This window comes from Geospiza fortis, unplaced genomic scaffold (assembly GCF_000277835.1).
Source record: "Geospiza fortis unplaced genomic scaffold, GeoFor_1.0 scaffold138, whole genome shotgun sequence".
Lineage (NCBI taxonomy): Eukaryota > Metazoa > Chordata > Aves > Passeriformes > Thraupidae > Geospiza > Geospiza fortis.
Window position 1 is genome coordinate 10,609,671 of NW_005054307.1, and position 22,967 is coordinate 10,632,637.

A 22,967-nucleotide genomic window follows, 5' to 3' on the forward strand; every position below is an offset into this window, starting at 1 on the left:
CCTCTGTCCCGCGCTGCCCCGTCCCTCTGTCCCGCCCCGTCCCGCTGCCCGCCCCGCCCCGCACGGCCCCGCGCGGCTCCGCTCGGCTCTGCACGGGCTCGGGGCTGTCGCTGCCGCCTGCGGAGTTTCGCAGTTTTCCATCGCGCCGGTCCCGCGGCCCTCGCAGCAGACTCCGAGTTCATGCCCGAGAGCCCCGGTGCCTCAGGAGCAGCCCAGGCGTGGGAAAGCAGCCTGGGAAGCCCGCCCGGCTGGGACGCGGGAGCTGAGGATGCAGGGGAAGATCTGACTTCAGGCGGCTGGGCGCTCCGGGCAACTGGTGTCAGACGGCGAAGGAGTAACTATGTACCTTTTTGGCAGTGAGGAGTACGAAGTGGTAAGATGTAGTGATTTTTTTTTCCTTAGTTTTTACTTACTTTTCATGTTCCAATCTCAAGAGTTTATTGGGCAGCTTTGAATTTCTGTCAGTATCGTTTTTTTTTATTTGAACTTTAGTATTCACCAATTCGATTGCTTTTTAAATACGATATTTTTCTTCAAGTTCTTCAAGTAGTGGGGTACTATTTGGTAGATAAAATTGAATTTACTTTCCTTGTCTTGTTTATTGCATTGTGGTGGTATTGAAAGTATTTAACTACTGAGTATTACGAGGCTATTTGGACTCTTGAGTTAAGCAAACTCACGCCTCCAAATAATTAAGAATTTGTCTCATACTTTGTAATGTAAATAGACTACAAGGAGTGACGGAACTGGCCTTAACAGTATGTTTGTGGGGATGTTGCCAAACCATTTCTTTTGTACAAAAGTTCAAAGCATGTCATTGTAATGTACTGCAATGTCCATCAAAAGAGCTAGCTTATGAAAACCCAAACACACCCACGTTAAGATCTGACACTCTTTTCTTAAGTACGTGTGTAGAACAGTGTTTGAAATATGTTGATGATGTCAGAGAAGACCAGAAGAAAACCGCTAACAGCTCCACACTTTTGTATGGCATTGTTAGCTGACATAAAAGTTTGCATTTTTGCAGCCTGTGGTTCAAGTGCTACGTTGTAAGCAAAATGGATGGATTCTTCCACCCACACACATTTGTGACTGAGTCCAAATCTGAGGAGCTTTGGGGAAGAATAACACCAAAAAATATGTATCAACTCTACTATAGGACATCAAAATAAATTTCACAATCTCAAAAGTGCTACATTCTTTGCATATAACTGGCAATTGCAAATGTTTTGTTTTGATTATTGAAGTTGCTCTTTGAAGTATGAGAGGGCCTTTTATGGCAGTCTGGTTTCTACAACACATTTCAAGAAATTAGTTATTTTGGATTTTTTCCTCTTTTTTTTTTCTTTTTTAAATTCCAGCCAGCTATGTTTTTTAGATGCAACAAATGTAGAAGGCATTCAGGAAAATAATTTAAGTGCAGCTGTCTGCACGTTGAACTCATTTGTGAATGTGTGACTTACACAAACTTTCACAAACCAAGCTAGGGAGCTGAAAAGAACTTAGTTTTTCCAAACCAGTAAGCCACAGGGCATTGCAGTGATTCTGCTATAGAATGTTTACGTGTGTATAAACATTATAAAGCAGGAGAGAGTGTCGAACTTTGAAACTTTTTTTTTTATTTGGTTACATTCAGATATGTGTAAAGGGTAGCAAATCACTCTTAACAGACTTTTGCATTTTGCTCTTCATTTCATTGTATCCTGTGGAGTTACTTCCTGGCTCATACAGCAAGCAAGTCTGAAATTTTAAAATGTCTTGAAAATAACCCAGATGACTGAAGAATGGTGTTGGGGCTTTGGATTCAGATCTCAGTCTCTTTCTCTGATGCTGTTTCAGCTTCTAAAAAATATTGAAGTATTCTGTGTCATAGAAAGTAGCTCAGTGTTTGAGACAACTTTCCCAGGCACGTGAGCCATCTCATTGCAGTCCCTTTTCTACACCATACTTATGCAAAGTGAAATAACATCAATAGAAAAAAGTAAGAAACCCACCATGAATGGCGTGGGGTTAGGTTTTTTTAATTTGCTTCTTGTTTTTTTTCTTTTGTTCTTTTTGATATCTCTAGAGGTCCCTGAAACTGAAGAGTAATGATCTCCTCAAACAAAATATGTCACTAAGTGCAGACTAAAATATCATTTGGGTTTTTTCTTCTTAGTTTTTCTTTAGAGCAAGACAGTTTGGGGGAAAAGAAGGATGCATTTTTTGGTGTTATTTTGGCAGCCAGACTTACCAAGATGTTTGCTTTACTCAGTGATAAGTAAAATAGAATTGATGGTATACATAAAGCTTGAAGAACACTTTTATTGTTCAGTAAAAGCTAAATCAATGTGAAACTTCTATCTGTACAGAGCTGTTGTTCATGAAGCCATATGCTCTGTACTGTGGAAAAGGCATTTGTTTTATCTTCCCACACAATTACTTGAGTCACTGAAGGACAAAGTGTGTGAAAAGTGACAGTGAAGAATTTCAGGGTTTAATTTTTAGTTTACTATTAATTTAAAGCAATTTTAAATTAGTTTAAGGAATTCTAGCTATGCATATAATATTTGATTTTTATCCTAGGGAGAAGACTATTGATGAAAAGAAACATAGCATCATTAAAGCATCTCTTAAAACTCAATATTTAAATAGAGTATTAGAGAAATGGGACTGTGTGTGATCATTGTTTGCATTTCATATGCACACACACATGTCCACGTGAGCACACAGACATGTTTACGGAAACATTTGTATCTGGGGTGGTGCTCTAACCCAGCTGAATTGAATAGCCAAATGCCACAGACTGGTACTACCAACTTTTGCATCCACTTTGCTTTCTTTTTGTTCCTGTGTATAAACAAGCTTGAATTATTAGCTTACTCTGAGTGCATAATAAGTTCAGATATCTGACAGCACTGATAATTAACTCTGATACCATCTCCCAGCAACCCCAGCTGACAAAGATAATATTGCTTAAGAATCAGTTATCAAAAGAAAAAAGTTGGGGTTTATGACCACTTCATATTAAAAGTAAAAACAAAGTGTCATGACACAGTGACAAAAGCTATCTTTTTGAAATAAATAAATAAATTTATTAATAATAAACCAGATAGCAGTGGTCTTTTTCTATTTCCATTAGTATTTCCATAAATGTTCTAACTTGGGATGCACAGTGTCTTTCACATTACATTTTTTAACTTTAGATAGATGCTTATTAAGCTCTTTATGAGTGATGAAATAAATATATAGAATCTTTTTAGGCATTCTTTGCCACATATCTGGCAAAGTAGATGTGTTTGACTATAGTAAGCAATTTAATTTCATAAATACAGGAAACTGTAAAAAGCTGCAGGCCCTGCAGTCTCATTTGTGCCTGTAACTTGTTTGTTTAGTCCTTTTTCTGTTTGTTTGTGAAATAAACTTCTGGTTAAAGGGAATAAATAAATAAATTAAACAGAATTGGAGTGGTTCATCAAAAATGAAACAGGAAGAGGGAGCTCCTTTTCACAGATGCCTGGTAGATCATAGTCTGCATTACTCTCCCATAACAAACTCATCTAAAACTTACTCCCAACAGACTTTGGAGTTCCACATAAGGGATGATGGGACTCCAGATGGTGCTTGCAAGTTTGGGAGGCTCTGCTGTGCCCCTGGGCTACACTTTGCCCAGCAGAGCATTTCCCATGGCTGCAGAACATCTGCTCCTCCTCCCTCAGGTGAGCCTTGCCAGGGCTGTGGGTGCTGGCAGCTCCCGCTGCCTCCCTCCTGCCTTCCCGGGGCCCTGATGGAGGTGTACCAGGGCTGATGGCACCCTCTTGTCCTCAGTTGGGCACAGGACACTTTTAGTGTTTTGTCACTCCTTCCCACCAGCAGTCTCCCCTGGCAGAGACTTTGGGCTCTGTTGTATGAGCATGATCCAACATTGTGATGGTAAGTGTAGGGTTAATTAGGATTTCTTCTGAGAAAAACCTAATCACTGGGAAACTATTCTTTTAGCAGAGTAATTCAGAGGCAGCGAGTTTTCTTGATTACTGCTCATTTAAGAAAAATAATTTAATTTCATTCACTCTATTGCGGGTAACTTTCAGATTTTTGTGATCAATTTTTAACTTTCCTAAGAAACTCAAAATTTGGCTTTTTTTGATCTCCACAGATATTTTTCTTGGAAAATATCTTTAAAAAGAGTGGGAAACCTCTTTATAAGTCCAGTGAATTGCTTGTGATGTCCAGGGCATATGTTTTGGTTGCCTTGGAAATTGAGCATTTGTCACTTGTGTTCTCCAGGCAAAAGTTTTGAACTTGTCTATTTAAATTAAATCTTCGCTTCCGTTGAGTTTGCCTATGTCCTCTTGAAGGATGGAACACTTCTTTTGGAATAATAAGTATGATGTTGATAAATGCCAGTTATACTCATGACTCCTGCCAGGCAGAATTATCTTCCAAAAGGTATGAAAATCTGTCTGCTAAATTTCTCAGGGAGGGGAATATCTTGGAGCAGTCAAATGTCATTCAGGTTTGAGAAGAGCTACTTTTTGACTGTTCTTCATGAATCAGACAGATCCAAATTCTGTGTATACAGGCATTCTGCTGATAGGGCTAATTTTCAAGGGAAAACCCCACCTATTTTAGAAATATTTTAAGTCCTAGAAATCAGTAGGGAGAATACAGTGATGTATTTACTCTGAGTCATTGCTACTTACCTTGTATCAGAAACTGAGTGAAGGGAGAAAAGGATGTTGTTTAAGATCAGAGAGAGTCACTTGTAACTTTTTAGCAATGGTAGTTTTCATCATAGTGTGGATTGACATGGGAATGTATGAAAACAAATCAGAATTGCTTCTTCGGGAACCTCTCCCTTGAATTGCAATTGAATTGAATTAAAATGTTTGTTATCACAAGGATGGTTTGGCAAATTACCTGTGGCAGAACGCTGTAAAAATGTAACCATAAGATTTTGGAATGGCTTTTCCACGTTCACCTTAGTTCAACCTAAGGCAACAACATCTAATGCTATGTTCAGATAGATAAGTTGTACTACTCGTGAGTGTAACTTGAAGTACAGACTTGAAAGGCAGTCAATTTAAATTCAGTCTCTGAGGTTTGCTTCAGAGCCATGAGTCTGTCTTTTGAAAAATCCCTTGACATTTTGTTTCTTTATCTTTAAATTTTAGGAGACACTTGGCTTATTTCTAGTGACAATAGCACTTGGTTAATTTTCAGCTGCAAGTATTGTACAGCTGCACAAGAAATTGAGTTATTCAGGCTTGAAACTGTGTGTTTAGTGAGAAGTACTCTTATGTGGAAGAAACAAGTGCTTATATGTGAAAACAGATGGGCTCACATCCAGAGCTGCATGTAGATTTGTGAAACAGTCACCCTTAGCAAGCCTTTGTCCTGTGGATTTTCTGCAGCAGCCAAAGTGTAGAAGCAATAGAATTTTCTTTTCATAAATTGGAAAAATGAGGGTCATTCTGTATGGCATCATTCCCCATGACTAGCTCAGAGACCTCTCAGCTGTGTTTAAGCACTGCATATGAGTTTTGGGATTTCCCCAAGGAAAGCCTGGGAGAGCTGGTGGTTCTGATGGTGTAGCAGAACGGCTCCTGAAACAGTTTCAGTTTAGAATAGGGAAACACTAGAGAGGAAAATCTCAATAAACCCATGCAGAGGAAAGTATTGGTCATTTCTTTGTTACTCCCAAGACAGCCAGTGTACTTGCCAGTTAGTGATTTGCACAACTGTAGTGACTGTACTTCTTTCCCCAGAGAAAAATCAGTGTGTAATCTAATGTCCTGTAGTTTATGTGAAGTAGATTTTTTAATAGTGATGTTACTGTTTGTTTCATATAGCTTCTATTTCCTTGCCTCCTGTCTTTAATTTGAATTTCAGTGACTAAGGATGGAGCCTCTTATATTTTTGAGAGTATATCGAAAGTATTTGTAGTATGTCTGACCTTCCCCTAACTCTGCCCCCACAGTCCAACACATGAACAGTCAATAAAAAGGTGGGGAGCTCTGTGGGGGCTATGGGTGGAGGCATGAGCTTTAGTCCCTGTTATGTACATGAGTCTGTGAGCAGTGGATCAGCTGTCCCTTGTGTAGAGCTCAGAACACCTGATTTTCAGTGTAGGGTCCTAGGGAGTGTGGAGCTCAGGAGATTAAAGACAAGGTTTCTCCCTTCAGGTAATAACATTTAGAAATAGATATTTCAAAAAAAAATATGAGGCAAGTCAATGACTGCAATTTATCTAGATCCTTTTGCACTGGTTTAGTGCTGAGCGGTGCCTGAACACAATGAAGGAAGGGAATGAGCATTTCTCTTATTGTGGAAGAGGATCATGGTGAGTGCATGATGTTTGAGAAGCAGGTTTGTGCCTGAGGCACGTGTGAGACGGAGTCCTGTGAAAGTCAAATGGTTTCTGACATTTAGAAACCAACCCCGATGACCAGCTCCAGGTAAAATAGCAAAGGAGAAGTTTACTCCTGCTTAAGGAGTAGAGTGTAAGAGAAATAGAGTGTGAAAACTGGCCTGGGTTGGCAGGACCAGTGCAGTTCACCTCACAAACATGAAGAAAAAATAACAAAATCAGAGTGCTTAAAAGTCCCACCAAACTGTTTGAGGGAGCTCTGAATCTCTCACCTACTTTTCCATTTGTGAGACAGCAGTGGGAAGGAGGGAAGTAGGTCTCTCACAGGACCTGGCTTCTGAGTGTATTGATAGCACCAAGGCCTGATGAAATCTGTTAATTCATCTATTAGTCTTGGTTTCAGTTTATTTCCACCTGAAGGAAATGGCCATGATAGTGACCTACTTCCTGGCAATGCACTGCTCAGCCTCATGCTGCACAAGGCACTTTACCTCAGTGATGTGAACCAGTGTGGACTTGGGGAAAAAAAATAACCTGATAACTTCACGATCAGGAATACATGAGTTTTTCTATTCCATATTCATCATTTATTCTACAGGCCTTGATAGAAATAATTGGCTATTTTTCAGTGAGGAATTTGTATTAAGCTAATGTAGCCATAAAAAAGTGTTAATTATAGAAGCCATAATCTAGGCAGGACAGTACAGAGTTAACAACAAGCTAGTTAGTTGGGCTTCCCTGATTTATGTAGCTACATACCTAATTCTTGGATTCCTCTGCACACTGTGTGAGTGTGTCCAGGCTTTTGGAAATTATTTACAACTTCCTCCCTCTTATGCCACATATATTCATCGTTCTTATTTAATTAAATGTCAGGAGACCTATGTAGCTAGAGATGTCCTCTGGGTAAAAGATACTAATGGCATATGGTTTAAGTAATCAATTCATAATGCTTGGGGTGGAGCCCTACATGCAGAAGTTGAGATATTCAGAAGAAAGTGGCTTGAATGTCTTCAGTTAAGGAAATGGGACATGCATATGCTGTGCATGAATATGGTGCAAAATAAATCCAGATCTTGCAGGAACCTCAGTGTTCTGCCTCTAATAATAGCGTTACTTTAAAGTTTGTTTTCCACTTTGTATTTGTGACATGCATTTTGATGTGTACGTTGTTTAGCCTGTGGATGGATGTGAGGTAGCAGAAGGGGTGGCAGAAGGGTTAGCAGAAGATGTTTTATGTGCAGAATGGAAATCTTGACTTCCCTACAGCACATATGGAAAGCTGAAGTCAAGAAGGCATGTTGGCACTGTCTGCCATCCTGCCTGCTCGCCTGCTGCAGCAGGCTGCCTGTTTTAGCCTCCCTATCCAGGGCAGCACAGCTCCTCTCCCATCAATGGTGTGTGAGGTGGTGGCTGGCAGCCTGGGTAGCTTGTTGCTCTCTTGACCTTCCAAAACTCTAGCAGTTACAACAGCTCAATTAAGCACTCCTAGCAGGCAGGCTGGATATAGTCCAGTGGCATTTTGATAAAAACCTTCCACACAGGGAAATCAAGGACCAAAAATCCCATTTCAGAATATTTGATATGAAGTTTCTTTGATAGTCTTTTTGGGCCACAAGTCCTTTTTTTTTCCTTTGTTTTCCTTTTCTTTTACAGTTGAGGCTGTGTGTTTATGTCTGTTTGGGAATATGTTTTTCTAGCTGATGATAATAAGTAAGATGATTTGTTCTGATGAACAAATTCAGTAGCAACTGATCAGAGCAAATCTATAACTTGTTCTTATTTAACATTGGCTCTCAGGAAGGCTATCACAGGGAAAGAATCCATCTACCTTTTTATCGAAGCCATGGACATCTATCGTCATGAAGACATGTCTTCTCTAAATTATAAACAAGTTCCAGGAACTGGAATGCCTAAATGAAATGGTGTTTGTTTACTTACACTGCATGTTACTTTCCAGATAATTACTTCAGCTGATGAATAAGAATTACAAAATCTGGAGGATAGGTAACATCTTTAGCAGGAATCATCAATTCTTTTTTCAGCAGTCTTTTGTTTACACAGAAGTGGGTAATGATAACCATGCTTTTTACTATTATTATTTTATACACCTCTGACCAGATTAATTTCTAAGATTCTGCTGGGAAAAAATTTAGCAAAATTTGGGTGTTTTCATTGCTGTAACTACAGACCCATAGGAACCAGCCATTTTAAAAGGTTTTTTCCTCAGAAATGAAAGATTAAAATCCCTGGGAAATTCTCCTGTGCACATTTCATTTACATTGTCATTTACAACGCAGTGTGATTCTATGCGTTTTAATTTAGCAGTGTGTAGGAATTTTTGATGTTTAAAATTCTAGTATTCCATATTATATTTTATGGTTTATAATAGAGTTTTAGAAGTCTGTTAGAGCTTACAAACCAGTCAAATGGAGTTAATAAGAATTGGAGTTAACACTTTTTTTTTTACCTTTTTAAGGCAGTTTCTGTGTTTCTTACAAATATCTATACAGATGTTCTTATTAAAAATAAGTTCTTTAAATCAAAGTAGTTTTTTATTGGTATAAGAAAAGCAATTTTTTTCCGAAATACAGAATGAGAGTGCTTCCTACTCAGCTGAGTGCTTAAGTCTAAGGACAGGTAAACCAATACAAGAATTTTTAAGTAGCGGGAACAATAAAAGGCCAGTTTATGGGAGCAAGGCTGATACATTAATATTACTAGTTGAGAATCATAAGAACATAGTAGTATTTCAAAGCTATTCCTTTTAGTAATGACTAAGTATGAAACAAAAGATCTGTACATGTCTTTTCATTAAGTATATTTGCCTGAAAGGAAATTACAAACTTAGTTTTACCTCTTCACTGGAGGTAACTGAAGTTTATTATATGTGCAGAAGTAGGCTTTACTAAAATCGACCTTGTGCATGTCTTCATAGAATTGTTTCTATCTGCTTGTAATGGCAGCTCAGCAGGCTAATTTTTGAGGCTAAATGTCAAACTTCATAGTTTATTATCCTAAGACTCCTAGAGCTTCTTTACACTTTTATTTGGTGTAGGAGATTAAAGACTAAAACCCTTTGTAAAGTTGCAAAATTTTAATCCATAGGGATTGTCAGACCTCAGCTAGACAGGGTCCTGAGTAATCTGCTGTGGCTTTGAATATGCTACTTACTCTTGAGCAGGAGGTTGGACTAGATGTCCTTTCCTCCGCATGTCCTCTCACCTGCCTACTTTTTTTCTTTGATTCCACTGAGAGAATGCAGATTATATAAAAATCTTCAGGGCACAAAGGAGAAATCCCCATGTTTTTACTTCATTTGTCAAGACTTGCTCTTAGAAATTTTCATCATGTCCAGCAGTGGCCCAGCAACTGATTTAGTTCCTGTTAGTGAAGGATGCCCAGTATAATTCTGAAATTTTAGGCCTTTAATCTTTAATTCACTGTGATTCTTTTGCCTTCATCTGGGTTCCATGTAAATATGGGGATAATATCTATAAAGTGAGATATGAAAGAGGCATTAGATTGTTGCTCAAATATAATCAGTTTATCATATGTATCATATTGTGGTTTCCCTCATATATTTAAGAAAGTTGTGTTGTTTCCCTTAATTCCTTCTAAAATGGAATAATTCATATTGTGAGCTGTAATTCTGTTATTCATTATAGACATCCTAGCAAGAACATGGGTGGCCTTGAGTCATGCCTAAGTGAAATCATAAGGTTCCCTGTACAAGACCTTAGTACCATATGTGAAATTTTGATTTTGCTGATGGACATTTCACTTGACCTTGACATTGAGAACCACCACATACACCTATTTCCTGGTAAATTAAGCTGCTTTGTCTTCTAGGAGGTTTCCTTTGCATGCGTGAATGTTATCTCTCTCCTCTCCTGCCAGGAACATAGATTTGTAAGGAAAAATTAATAATTCAGTTCAGTCATGTCTTTTTAGTACAAAATAATGTTCTCATCACTTTGGATCCAGAGGTTCAGTGGAATTTGCAGGCAAGAACATCTGGGAAATGGTCTGGATGGGACTGTCCTGGTGTGCTGAGGGACAAAACACAATTCAGCTGATACCATTTCCTGTAGATGTTTTTGCCTTGTCACCACAGGACTAAAATTTGAGATATTCCGGTAATCAAATGCCTCCCAGTAAAATGGATATATTTAGAAAAAATCCAAACACTGCAAATTTTGCTGTTTTGTTTATGGTTATTTTAAATAAACCTGGACATCTCTGTCTGTAAGTGTGATGGGAGAGATTAGTCCTGCCAGTTAGACAACATTGTGTGGATCAGCTTGACTTGTAACAATTGAAAGTGGTGCTTCTCTGGTAGATTTTATGGTGTGAATGCAATGCTATTCAACTTCAATAAGGTCTGTTTTAGCATAATCAAGAGAGGAAACAAGAAGGAACTGCTAGGGAAATCATAGGCTGTGATGATTTTGAAAATTAACAGGAATGAAAAATAGTGACACCCTCTCAAATCATGAAAAGATCCAGGTTTGCAGACAACTGACAAAACATGAGAGGTTATAAAAGAGCACACTTGTGTTACTCTGCCAGCTTCAGCAACGAGCATTTCCTTTTCTTCTGCATGATGAAGGAAACAATAAGCCATGATTCTTTTTTTAAGCATTGTAAAGTTAAAAACTTTGAACAGGAAGGGAGATGCTAACTATATGAATTATTGCTGATCATAAATGGAATAACTCTTACAGAAGGAATAATGGAAGGAGAGCAGTGCAAATCAAGAATGACATTCTTGTTTTCTTAAATAAAATTTTTCAATATTTTGTAAGAAGTGTTTCAGACTAATTGAAATCAGTTAAGAATAAATGTAAAATTAAAAAAAAAAAAAAAAAGCTACCAAATCCTTTTTTTTTCTCCAAAACTGAGTTTAGCTGGCGTAATATTGAGAATTCCGCTTGAGAGCCAAGAGGATTTCTCTAAAGTCTTGAATTTAGTGGTGACTTCTGACTTTTACCTGACCAGGGAATCTAGCATTGTGTCTGGAGAATGTTTGAGGGGTTTTGAGTACAAATGTGGTATAGCAGTGCATGTACAGTCTACTGAATGGGCCATAGGTGTGACCTAGGAGAAGTGATGCTTCTTGGGTTTTTTAGCATTTTTAAATTTTGCCTGCCTGTGCACACTTTGGGGACTGACTTCATGTAAATCAGGGTAAGCACAGAGAGCCTGTTGAATGCTTGTTAGCAGGAAAAAGCCAGTTGTGGAAGCAGCTTTCTACCTGTGTGCTTCAATTCAGAAGCCTAGATCTGCTGGGTATTTATTGGCTGGCTTTAATGGAAAGCTTCATAGAGTACAGAGGTGATTAAATGTTGTAAAAATGTGTATTGTTAAAAATAAACAAAAGGAAGATAGTAGTTTACAAACTATCATTTTCAAGCCAGGCATATAATCCCAAATAACACTGAGGTAATTTTTTTGTGTTTTGGTATTTTTATACAGTATTTTTAATCCTAGAAAAGATACCTTTCTGCTTTTGTGATCTCTGCTGCTAAACTGAAGAGTGGCAAGAACAAAAAGCAAAAGTTCAGAAAATGCTTATTGCCTTGCCATCCATCTCTTTCATGCTTGAAATACTCTCTCATATTTCTCTCCTATTACCCTGATATTTCTCCTCTTGAAGCTTTGTCCTTCTTTGCTGCTTTCTCATGGTGCTCATCCTCTGGATAATCTGAATGATGCCCATCATCCACCTACCTACATTTGGCTGCTCTTTGTTCACTCTACCTTTAGGACTCTCATCCAAATATGAGTTGCTTTCCTAATTAGCACAGCAGAATGGCAATCTCAGAGCCACCTTTGTCATATTCCTGTTGTTCAATGGGAATTCAGCAGTGACAGCAGCAGAGGACAGATGATACTTTTGGGTGGTAATTCTTCAAGCAGAAACTGATTCCCTTGTAAACTGGAAGAAATAGAACTTTTAACTGAGCATAACTGTATGAGTTTAAGGAGAAAATTTATTTCATTTCCAAACAATGGATCAGAGAGGAAAAAAAGCAGGCTCTAGCCTGTGGAGTTCCTGAAGGAAACAAATTGTTGGGGATGACATAGGATTGTTTGCATTTCTTTGATGAAAGTTAGCATAATATACTTTGAGACCTTAAGACTTGCAGAACTGGAGTTTCTGTTCTTGTGTCTTTCATCACTGTAGTTGCTGGAGACTCATTTTTAACCAGAAACTTGCAAGGGTAAATCTCTTTATCTGAGGGATTTTACAAATTTTTTTGATCCTGGTAGCGTATTAATAATGTCACTTTACAACAAAGTGAGATACTGCTTGCCTTAAAATTTTTGAACAAGTTGACTGTTGCACAGCAACTCTAAAAATGAAGGTTTGCCAAAGGTGTATATTGTCTCCTTTTGAGAAGAATTCCATTGTATATCTTGTTGCAGATTCTTTTGAAATCCCAAACTCATGATTACTGTAGGAGAAGTAGTACAGACACTCTATCCAGGGAGATAATCACAGCGTTCATTAGAACATAGCTGCTTGACCGTGACCAGTTTTGGTGCCCCAACAGAAAGATGTGGGTAAATCAGAGAGGATGATTCAGGATGGTTGCAGCTGGATCACTTGACTTGCAGATCCAACCTGAGGGAATGGGGCTTGCACAGCCTGGAGTCCTGATCTCTCATCATGCACAAGGAGGTTATCAACAGCAAGGAGCTAGGCTCCTCAGAGAGGTGTGTGGCAGGGTAATCAAACATGTATTTTCTGCCAGTATTCAGTATTGCAACAATAGATGAAAGAAAAATCAGTGGTATATCCTCTAGAAGTGGAAATGGCTCAGTGAGGGATATGATGTAACTGACCCAGGCAAGGTCTGTTCTGAAGCAGAAAGAATGTTCCTGATGTTTCTCCTATGTCTGAAAAACAGAAAATGCTTGGTCTTCTAGGTTGCAATAATTTTAGAAACTTGAGTTCAGTTGTTATCCTGGAAAATATCTGTTCTATTTTTCCAACCTGTGAATGTCCCAGAACACAAAAAATACTTCAGCACTGAATTATGAGAGTTCACCACACCATTTGCTTTTATGATTTCCTTGAATTTTTCTTTTGCAATTCATTTATATTTTATTTCCTTTCAGGTTAGCATCTAACCTAATCAGGTTAGCACCATCTTCATCAGCAAGCACATTTCTGTTTCCATGTTGTCTAAAACATACCCTGCCCTTTTAACCCTCACATCTTCATTTAAGCAATCTTATTTCTAGTGTTAGCATAAATCCATAGTACAAGATCTGTTTTATCTATGAGAAAATACATTTAGATTTTTTCAATATTGTATATTTTATACTATCAGATGGTTTCCTAGAACCTTTTACTATTTTTTGTTGGAAACAAGCATTGTATATACTCTCCACATTCTTGCATTGTCTTGCAGATGAAAAACAGGGACAATAACATGCAGAGCCTTCAGTCTTATTTATTAGTAAAGAGGTGGGGATAGTGCTCTAAAAATGATCACTCAGAATCACAAACTGTGTCACTCTCCTTCTTTCAAAGGACAGTTGGTGGAGCTGTGCAAGCAGTGACAGCCATGTAGATGGGGATGGGAGAATCAGGAATTTATTGCTTCTTTTATCTTGATACCCTCATCCACTCTGTGTGGATGCACTAGGTCAGGTGGCTTTTAGAGACAAATCTAAATGAGCCAATGGATGTGAGTAGTTGGCATCATGCAATCTATACATTAACTGATGTATTTTGGTTTAGAACAAAAACTGTGAAAATATATGCTGGAGAAAGGGAATTCTTCAAGATTATTTTGATAGGTGATAGACAAGAGGTACAAAAGGCCTTTCCAGAGATATTTTTATTCATTCAAAGTATTGCAGACTGTTCTATTCTTGAAATCAGATGAGAGTAATTGTAATGTGTAAATAGTGAAAAAGGAGCCTCATCCTCTTGATAAAATCCCAAGTAGTTTGCTTTGTTTTATGCTAGACCTGGTGCATAGGTAATGGCTATAAAGAAACAGTCCTGTTATTTTTCAAGGAGTCTATGGGGATGAAGACTGAAGCAAAGGACTAACACCTGAAACCACAATAACTCATGTGGTTTTGGCACTCTCAGAAACTGGGCTTAGATTAAGCCCATTAATGAGGATGTATTTTTTTGTCATGTTTATATCCTGAAATAAATGATGCCAAGCAGTGCAAAACTGCTTACTTGATGTTTCTGGTGGTATCAAAGAGAGGAACACTGCAGGTGCTAAAGGGTCATTGTGTCTGCAAGAGATACCTGGGCTGAGTCACAAATGAATCTCTGTTTTAAGGGCTTAAGGTTTCAGTGAGCCTGGGTGAGGGAAATTTAATTAATTCCCTGGTCTTCATATGCACAGTTTAACAGAGGTCTTGGTAAGAAAACCTTTCCTAATCTAAGTGGTGAGCAAATGGCAGTGTTCTAGGTCATGGCAGTTGTTAATAAGAGACCATGACTAGAAAATCAAAATTTCAGTAGCAGATGATCTGGAAAATAAATTTATCAGTAGACAACTAGTGTATGACAGCAGTTTCTTCAGAGTGTATGATTGTTAGACTAAATCATTAAGAGATGGCAGAAAACCCCATTTATTTAAACAGACAAAACTGTATTTATGGTATAAAAATGAAGGCTAGCAAGCAAAAATATGTATAAAAGCAGTTGTTACCTTTGAAAACTGACAAAGTTTGAGTGCTGGAATTTGAAGTTGTCATTGGGACAGTTGAGAGCCTCTAGTTAAGGATTAAGGGACAAACAAAAAAAGCAGATACCATTGTGAGAGTCTTCTATAGGGCACTCAGCTAGGATGATGACACTGATTAATTATTCTTTAAGGAATTAAGGGATAATTCTAAATCATCCATCCTTGTCCTAATGGGGGACTTCAATTTGCCAAGTGTTAACTGCGATCACTACAAAGCTGGAAAAACCAGGCCCAGAAGATTCCTAAAAACATCTGGATGATGACTTCATGGTACAGGTACTAAGGAAGCTGGCTGGGAAAGATGCCCTCCTTGATTTGATGCTTACTAACAAGAGGATCTCATGAAGTGGTGGTTGATGACTTTTTTGGTGACAGAGACCATGGAGCAGTTGAGTTTAAAAACTCTGGTGACAGGTGGAAAACTGCCAGCAAGGCTTCAACCCTAGATATGAGACTTCAGGCTGCTCAGGGAGCTGGTGAATAAGGTTCCCTGGGGAAATACTGCTGAGGATGTTGGGGTCCATCAGTGCTAGCTGCTCTTTCAGTACCGCCTCTTAATGGCACAAGAGTGGGAAATTCCAACATGTCAGAGGTCCAGCAGGCAAGGCAGATGGCTGGCTTGGCTGAGTAGGATCTTCTTCTGGAGCTAAGGCAAAAAAAAGACAGTGGAAGAAAGGTTGGGTGACATGGGATGACTGCAGAGACAGTGCTCACCACTGTAGAGAGAAAACGCATGCAGCTGAAGCTCAATTAGAGTTGAAGCTAACCACTACTGTGAGGGACAATAAAAAGTATTTTTAAAGAGGAAATCCAGTAATACCTTTGACGTGTTACTTGATGAGTATGGTCACCTCACAAACAGGGAGGTAGGAAAAGCAGCGTTGTTTAATGCTTTCTTTGCTTCAACATTGATGATGGGCTTTGGGGGTCCCAGAGCCCTAAGCATGGATGGACCATGACTGTGAGAATAATAAACTCCCAGTCAGCTCCAAATTTATGCAGGATTTGCTGCCTGTCAGTCTGTGGGGCTTGATGAGATTTGTCCAAGAGTCCTCAAAGAGCTGGCTGATGTCATTGCAAGACCTCTCTCAATGATTTTTGAACAGTCTTGGTGATCTGGAGAGGTCTCAGTTGACTGGAAGCTGGAAAATGTCCCAGTTTTCAAGAAGGGCAAGAGGGATGATCCTGAAAATTACAGGCTTGTCAGTTTCACTTCAGTGACTGGTAAAATTTTGGTGAATGTTGTTCTGGGAGTTACTGAAAACCACCTAAAAGACAATGCATTGTTGGTCACAGCCAGACCACTTCTTGAGGGGAAGATCCTGCTAGACAGACTTATTTTCCTTTTATGACAAGATAATCCACCCACTTGATCAAGGAGAGCCAGTTGATGGAATCCTTTTGGATTTGAGTGAAACTTTCAATGCCGTCTCTCACAGTGTTGTTCTGCACAAGATTTCCAGCTCACAGCTGGATGAACACATCCTGTGATGGGTGAGCAGCTGGCTCATGGCTCAGGCACAAAGGGTTACAGAGAATGGAGTGACATCAGACTGGGGATCTGATGGGATTCTGGAATCCAGTGGGATTCTGAGGTTTTACAGGGCTCCGTCTTAGAAGCAGTTCTCTTCAACATCTTCATAAATGACTTGGACACAGGACATACTGATATACTGAATAAGTTTGGTGATGACATTAAATTGGGATGAGCTGTTGGCCCCCTTCAAGGCAGAGATGCCCTGCAGAGAGATGTTGATAAATTAGAGGGCTGGGCAATCGCCAATCAAATGAAATTCAACTAGGGAAAGTGCTGGATTCTGCACCTGGGATGAGGCAACCCTGGATGTACAGACAGCCTGGGGAATGAGAGGCTGGAGAGCAAAGCCATGGAAAGGGACCGGGGGGTCCTGGTCCATGGCACATTGAACCTGAGCCAGCAGTGCCCTGGCCGCCAGGAGGGCCAACCCTGTCCTGGGGGGCATCAGGGACAGAATGGCCAGCAGGGCCAGGGAGGGGATTGTCCTGGTCTGGTCTGCTCTGCCCTGGGGCAGCCTCACCTCGAATGCTGGGGGCAGTTCTGGGTGCCACAATATAAAAAAGACACTCAACTGTTAGAGTGTCCAAAGGAGGGCAGCAAAGATGGTGAAGGGTCTGGAGGGAAGCTGTGTGAGGACCAGCTGGAGTCACTTGGTCTGTTGAGCCAGGAGGACATTGAGGGGAGACCTCATTGCAATTCCAGTAACAATTTCCTTGTGGGAGGAAGCAGAGGGGAAGACGCTGATCTTTCCTCTGTCTTGCGCAGTGACAGGACCCAAGGGAATAACCTGAAGCTGAGTCAGGGGAAGTTCAGGCTGGATGTCAGGGAAAGCTTCTTCACCCAGAGGGTGGTTGGGCACTGGAACAGCTCTCCAGGGAAGTGGCCACAGCAAAAGACCTGACAGAGCTCAAGAAGAGTTTGGAAAATCCTCACAAACAAATGTTGTGATTCTTGGGGATGGTCCCTTGAAGGACCAGGAGTTGGACTTGATCCTTGTGGGTCTCTTTCAGTCTGGGATGTTTTATGGTTCTGTGAAATACTAAAATACATAAGAGTTCATTGGATATGCTTAACGTCACCGTTTTTAATAAAGTAAAAAATGAATAAGAAAGTAAGCCCCCAAACCTTCAATTTTTTATCTGGAGTAGATTAAAAATGTTAGATTTGAAAACTAGGTAAGGCCTGTATGTATGGAGATCAAAAATAAAATTCAAGCGAAATAGTCTTTTTTTCCTTCAGAATTCTCCACTGGTAACAGAATTTCATGTTGAATTTTCAAGGAAGCTATTTTTAAGTATGCAGAAAATCTTAATGACTTGAACCAAAATCCCAGATAAAAATATACTGACGATCTGGAACACAGAATCTAAATTGGCACTTTTAACTGAGCTGAGACAAATTGGGATGATGGTTGCCATGCTTTCCTGCAAATTCTTTCCTTTTCTAGCTTTCTGGTTTTGTTGACACCCCAGATGTGTTTTCCATTTTCCCTCTTTTTTACTGTCCACTTTTAATTTCATGGCTGACCCAATCTTTGTCTTTCTGTCTGTGCTCTCATATCAAATAAATAGCATTTTATATTCTAAATTCTTTTCTTTCTGAATTGTCTTTCTGCAATTTAAAATCCTTTCTTCATGATATTTGCTGCTTATTAATAAATACAGTCAAAAGTTATATTTCCATTTTTCCTTAAAACCATTAATTTTTTAGCCCTTTCTGCCCTAGTAAACAGCACTACAGGTCAGCTTGTTGTTACTAATATGTCTGATTTACCTTCACCTAATGTCTTAAACATATAATCAAGTTACCAGAGTTTTCAAAAGTTACCATGAGTCAGTCAATCTGTGTTAATATCCACGTGTGTGCTGACAGTCTGAGACAAAAGAGAGAAGATTTAGGTTCATGCTGCTTGCAGTCATTTCCTTGGTGTATTATTCTTTCTTTGACACCTGTCTCCAAGTCATTCCACTGGCAACATCTTAGTTTTGTCACCTCTCTGACTTTCCTCTATAGCTCGAAAATCATTAATAGCTTAGTGCCATTCTCTAGAGCCAATTAATTGTCTCAAAACATCAAATTTCATTTATTTTTCTTTAATTTGTAGGATGTTTTTGTTTCATTTTTTTAAGTTATCAATGATGTGGTTATATTATTGATAAAGCTTTTCTTTTAATGAATTTGGAGACGGCCTTCTATGTCTGTCATTACCCTCTTCATCCAAATCCCTTTCTCTTATTTCATAAATGTGAGAATCTCTGTCAGAATACACAGAGCTACCAGATTATCCTCCTTCAGAGGCTTTCACAGAACTAATCTCTGCCATAATACATAAACGAAACTTACTTAAAGAACAACCCACTGTGGTTATGCAAGAGATGAGTCATAATGCTGATATCCAGTATTTAAAAATGCTTTCTTTTCTATTGCATTGCTACCTTGATCCCTTTGTTACTCCTTTGTTGTTTTTTTCTGCTCATATTCTCTCAGCCTTAGATTGCAAGCTTGTTTAGGCAGTGTTTGTCATTCACTTTGTGACTGTGCAGTGCCAAGCACAATGTGGTCTCAAGGAGTCTTATATCTTAGATGTTTTTTGGAAAGCAGGTAAGCTAACACACCAGAGCATCCCACAGAGTTGGGAAAAGTTTAGCTCTGACTATGAGGGCTCTATTTGTTTGCTAACTAGGCTGAGCTCTACAGCTGCCTTTTTGCATATTTTCAAAGATTTTCTGAGGAGTCTCCATGAAAGACCATCATTCCTCTAAAAATACCTACCCATTTCACTTTTTCTTAGTGAAACAACATAGAAGCAAACATTTAGGCTAATACAATGAAATGTGAGTGCAAATGTGTGGGGGGTTATTTTGGTTTTGCTGTTTTGATTTTTCCTGATAAAGTACCTAGTACAGCTGTTTACCTGGTTCCTGAATGCCAAAATCTAGTCTTCTGCAAACCTAAGAGCTGTTTTAAAAAACTCTGCTTTCAGGCAGCTGTTGATTAGATTAGTAATGCCTTGCAAACCTGTTAATGGAGAGCTGGATGCTGCCATCAAGCTTGCCAAAGTCATGCTAAGGGTAAAGAGAAGACTGATTTCCTATATAATCTCCTTTTTAATCACATTGCCACCCTAAAGCTCCCAGCTGTTCTGATATTTCAGTCCTGTGATTTGAACATCTCCCGTGGCTGTAGATGCCATAGCAATGCCACATAAGCTCTAGAGAACAAGAAAAACATTTTAATCAACATTCAGTTTGGTTTTTAAATGCAAACATTGAGTATTTCAATGCCTACAGTAGCAGCCAGTAGCTCTCCTTGGATAGTAATTGTCTATTTACACGTAAATTTTGTGGCGCTGCACTGCAGGGTGCATGTCAAGAACCAGGGAGGACATCAGGACTAGACTTTGCCAGGGTGTGAAGCATCCATGACCCATACACAAGAAATTAACAATTCCTGTTTGATAGTGCCTTAAAGAAAACATGGACTCTTCTTCTTCCTTTGCTAAAAGGTATTTCTGCAGTTTGTCATACACTTCAAACATACCTTACAAAAAATTAATTGAATTAAATTTGGTCTTTCTATAAATTCTACACTCAAATAATTAACATCCATATAATATTATATACCATTCTCAGAGCAGCGTTTTGTGTTTCTTCAACATAATTCAAATCAATGACATTGTTTAGACACCTGGAGAAAACTTCATAGATAAGAAATTTTCACATTCACCACCTGTGGTCCCTCTGCCAAACTGAGGTCCCCTCTACTCATGGTGCCTTTGTGGGAGAGCTTCTGACTTCTGACTATATTTTTCAGGTTGATCAGTTTAGGGTGAAACAACAATCTGTATACCCTGGCATATTATGATGTGCCAATGTCAGCAGTTTCACGTCATACTAAACTTTGACATTCCACATTTTGCCTTTGTTCTGAATTAATTTTAAAATATTTATGGAAATAACTCTTTTTCTTTACTGTAGTTCATAGCAATCAGGAAGGAGTTGCATATCACAAGGACATAATACACTACCTCAAATCATGTCCTAGTGGGATGTGTGGTGCCATTCTTACTGCTGCCACAGGATAAGAACATAAGCAGTTATCAATATCTCTTTATAAATTCTGAATATTGAAGTGATTTGTTCCTCTTACTGGCACAGTGAGGCCTGAGCTTTCCATATTCAAAGTATAAATCAAATGAAGACATAAAGTAATTTCTCCTTTTGGATTTAAAAGTCTCATTAGCATCAAGTGAATGAAAAGATAAAAAATATATCTTAGAGAAGACCCCACTGCTATAAATTAAGGGTTTTATATACGTGTGCAGTCACATATATTTCCTTATTCCCAGTAAAATCTCCATGCATGTTTGCTCACTCAAATGAAGGCTTCCTGCCTTCATTTAATAAATAATAATGTGAAAAGTCTTTACTTGAAGGAACTTGGTTGATCTTTCTAAGAAGATAATTACTTTCGAATTTTCAGTAATCTGGAAAATGATCTGCTCTAATGATATCTAATTCCTAACTGGATTACCCTGTTAAAGTTAGTCATGGTACTCAGATTGTTTTTATTCTTTAAAGGGAAAACACTATATAAAGGCCAGACTGAATTGGTGAGGGTAGTGATGGCTGTATTAACCCAGTGAGAATTTATCAGTCAAAATCTGTACTTAAACTCCAGCTGTGCTGATGAAAATTAAGCATGGATACAGAAAACTAACAAGAAAAATAAGAGATCTAGAGGCGCTACCGAATTTACCTAAAAAGTTTCTACCTGCAAGAAAACGGAAATAGTATAAAAAAAACCCTTTTACTTGAGGGACCCAGTGTCCTAAAGATGTCACCCTTCTGCAATACTAAAAACATCAGACATTTATTGTCTTGAAGGAAAATGAATTCAAATATGATCACATATGAGCACTATCAGTGTGAAAAGTATGAGTTTGCACTATAAGAATAGTTCATAGAAGCTACTCTAATAAGTGGTAAGAAAATTGGGAAATATTTTTCAAGCATGTTATTAAAACAGAAATTTATTTTTCAAACAAACTGGGCCTGTAAACCTGCAAAGTAAGGAATAAAATAAAAAGAAGAATAAATATATGGAATAATTATTAACATGCATTACCTCGCTTTCATTAAACAGTTTCCCATAAAAGATGAGGAACTGGGGGCTGCAGTAACATATATTACATACAGATATTACTGCAGCTCTTCCATATGGCAAAGGAACAAGATGGAGACATGAAGAATTTCACAAAGACTGAATTCCAGAAGCTCTTGGGAAAAGATTTTTACTGTTCTCCAGAGTAACCCAAAAAAATTTCAGCATCATTTCCTCCTTCCCAGTGAGGAAATGTAATTTCCTTGGTTGTCATTAATGGAAGATGCACATCCACTTGTGATTTTTTTTTTACTAGTCGAGGTATTTCTATTATAGTTTCATCATAATTTTTGTATAGGTTTAATTTTTTTTATCATAATGTGATTGAATGCATTCTTAGCTCATATAAAAATACTCAGAAATTTACACAGTTAATTAAATGCAATTGTATGCTCCTCCTTTCCCTGTATTATCCAGCTGTGAGGTTTTCCCATATTCAAAAAGAAAAAAAGCTTCCAGCTTTCCCTTTGCACAGAAAATTTACATGACCATGTCTGTACCATGGGGAAAATACATGTAATACTGTGGTTGATTCATGCAGTTTGTCAATATAATTAAAATAAATGGAATCATTCTGATTTTTTGGATGTGTGTTAGGACTGTGACCAACCCAAGACATGGCATGCAGTGTAAAGGATCTCTGTTGCCAAGAAGATGAAATTAAAATTTTAGCAATTGTAGCCTGACCCAAAAGTCATTTTGCCCCCTTTGGGGAGATAGGAATTATGTTACTGTGCTTCATGATTTTTTTTATAGGGAGAGGACTGGTTAGGTAGTATCCCTTGTGCACAGCAGAATGAAAGACAGTAAAAGTGATGCTATGCTGCTTGGTCAGTGTCAAATATTGTGTGCTCACCATAAGTGCTGTAGGGAGCAAACACCCACACTGTCGTATGATCTGTCATGCTTAATGGCTACTTTGTTTGTTTTCCTCTTACTTAAAGGTAGTGTTGCTTCAGGGCTGGTTTATGGCACCATTCCTCATGGCAGCAGAGTGGCACCAAGGAGCTGCAGTGCTGGTGGGGAAGGGTTTGGGTTTGGGTTTGGGTGTGCCTTTTCCAAGGAGGATTGAGTGTCCAGGGACCACAGAGTATCCTGGGGGCTGGGACTCCGGGGGAGCTCATCACAGACTCATCACACCTTTCATTAGTGCTGTGATAGCATCAGTGGTTTTGTCCGCAGGCCACTG

The 22,967-nt window shown here is 38.8% G+C and overlaps 1 protein-coding gene across 1 annotated transcript in view; it reads left to right on the forward strand.

Moving 5' to 3' along the window:
• The first annotated feature begins 51 nt into the window (after positions 1 to 51).
• The window catches only part of CACNB2 (calcium voltage-gated channel auxiliary subunit beta 2), a 110,589-nt gene continuing 87,673 nt past the window's right edge, over positions 52 to 22,967 (forward strand). Inside the window, exon 1 of the mRNA XM_031066780.1 lies at positions 52 to 373. Coding sequence (XP_030922640.1) covers positions 341 to 373 — 33 coding nt within the window. The 5' untranslated portion in view covers positions 52 to 340. The remainder of the gene's footprint in view (positions 374 to 22,967) is intronic.